The sequence below is a fragment of the Olea europaea genome, chromosome 22 (genome assembly GCF_002742605.1).
Source record: "Olea europaea var. sylvestris chromosome 22, O_europaea_v1, whole genome shotgun sequence".
In the NCBI taxonomy this organism is placed as follows: Eukaryota; Viridiplantae; Streptophyta; class Magnoliopsida; order Lamiales; family Oleaceae; genus Olea; species Olea europaea.
The window spans coordinates 3,404,734-3,406,232 of NC_036258.1; the positions used below are offsets into that span (position 1 = coordinate 3,404,734).

Consider the following 1,499-nt stretch of genomic DNA (forward strand, 5'->3'; position numbering starts at 1 on the left):
TCTGTCATATTTCCTTACAATGTATTGTAACATCACCATGATAATTTCTTTCTTATTGTTTGGGACAAAGATAAAGTTTTTCTGTCACTTCGTACTGAAACAATGTGTCTCGAGGGTGCAAGCAAGCTTTTAACATAAATAACAGCCTCACATGTTTATGTCACATGCATTTAGCTGCTACCACTTCACAAGTTTTTCACTTCCACTCATTATTATTATATCACTTCAGCAGTACTCTAGAAACTTTTCTTTATCCATACTTGCTCCTTTCTTTGTCAAGGTATGTAGATATGATTGCAAATCCTGAGGTGGCTGAAACATTTAGGAAAAGAGCAAAGGTCAGTTTTCCATTTTTATTTCAATTTTTCTCTTTTGTTATTATTGCAAAAAACTACTTGAGATCATCTATAGCTTATTATATATGCTTTAGTACCAAATATGGTATTGATTTATAGTTATTTTCAGTAGATTATATCAGAGATACGCAAGACAGTTGAATCGTCAGGCTTTGTTGAAGTCGAAACACCAGTTCTTCAGGTTGTCAAGACTTTTTGTTCATCACAGGTTATGTGTTTTAAATCTTAATGCATGATAAAATAGATCAAGTATTTGCATTGGGTAGTCAACAATAGTATATTCATGCAATGACATTGGGTTGGGTGGTTTGCAACTTCATAATTATATTCGAGTTTTTCATGAATTCTACTGCCAGCCAAGCCGAAGTCCCTTGAGTATCGTACTCCACTACTTATTTTCTTCTCCTGTGCATGCTTCCTTAAAAACATTTGCAACTAATTTTGTTCAAATTTAATAGACCCAACTTTCCTGAAAATTCCACAGGTCTTTCAGAACCCTACGATATGTTTTGTCTAAGGAATAGATCAAATTTATGCATATTTTTCTATTTTTTCCCTTCCTCTCCCACCCCCTACCTGCACCAAAAAATGAGAAAGGCACATGAGTAAGAATAATGAACACATCCGTAGATGGTTCCATGTTTTAGTTTTTGATTGTTTTCTTAATCTAGGGAGCCGCTGGTGGGGCTGAAGCTAGGCCATTCATTACATACCATAATTCTCTTGGTCAAGATCTTTATCTGCGGATCGCAACTGAGCTCCATTTGAAGAGAATGCTGGTAAGGTTCTGTTTCTCCTGCCAATTCTTTACGAGTTGTCTTCCTTTCGTTATTCAATAACAAATAGTTGTTTATCTTCTTCCAAAATGGTTTAACAGTTATGACTTGATTCTTGATATCATAGTTACATTGACAAAAGAATTATTTTCAAGGGGATTTTCTTCTAGATCAATATTTTCCATGCACATTATGGCCAGTTGAGCACTTTAGCTTATTCAGGAAATATATCAATTTTTCTGATGGCTTGTTATGTCCAGTCTCCCCATCTGTTAGCTTCTCTTGTTACTAGTTAGTACGTTACACATCTTTCTTCACTAGCTTTTAACCTTAAATTTTAGTAAAAGATTTTGACATATTGTTTATT

The 1,499-nt window shown here is 34.4% G+C and overlaps 1 protein-coding gene across 4 annotated transcripts in view; it reads left to right on the forward strand.

Annotated features, from left to right (window-relative positions):
• Positions 1-149: 149 nt before the first annotated feature.
• LOC111371396 (lysine--tRNA ligase, chloroplastic/mitochondrial-like) overlaps positions 150-1,499 on the forward strand; it is a 4,627-nt gene continuing 3,277 nt past the window's right edge. For 2 of the 4 annotated variants that reach the window (XM_022993359.1, XM_022993357.1), the window contains exons 1-3: positions 150-338; positions 469-564; positions 1,028-1,135. In XM_022993359.1, coding sequence (XP_022849127.1) covers positions 165-338; positions 469-564; positions 1,028-1,135 — 378 coding nt within the window. In that variant the 5' untranslated portion in view covers positions 150-164. Of the gene's footprint in view, positions 339-465; positions 565-1,027; positions 1,136-1,499 lie in introns of all 4 variants that reach the window. The other 2 variants (XM_022993358.1, XM_022993360.1) reach the window with 2 other exon arrangements.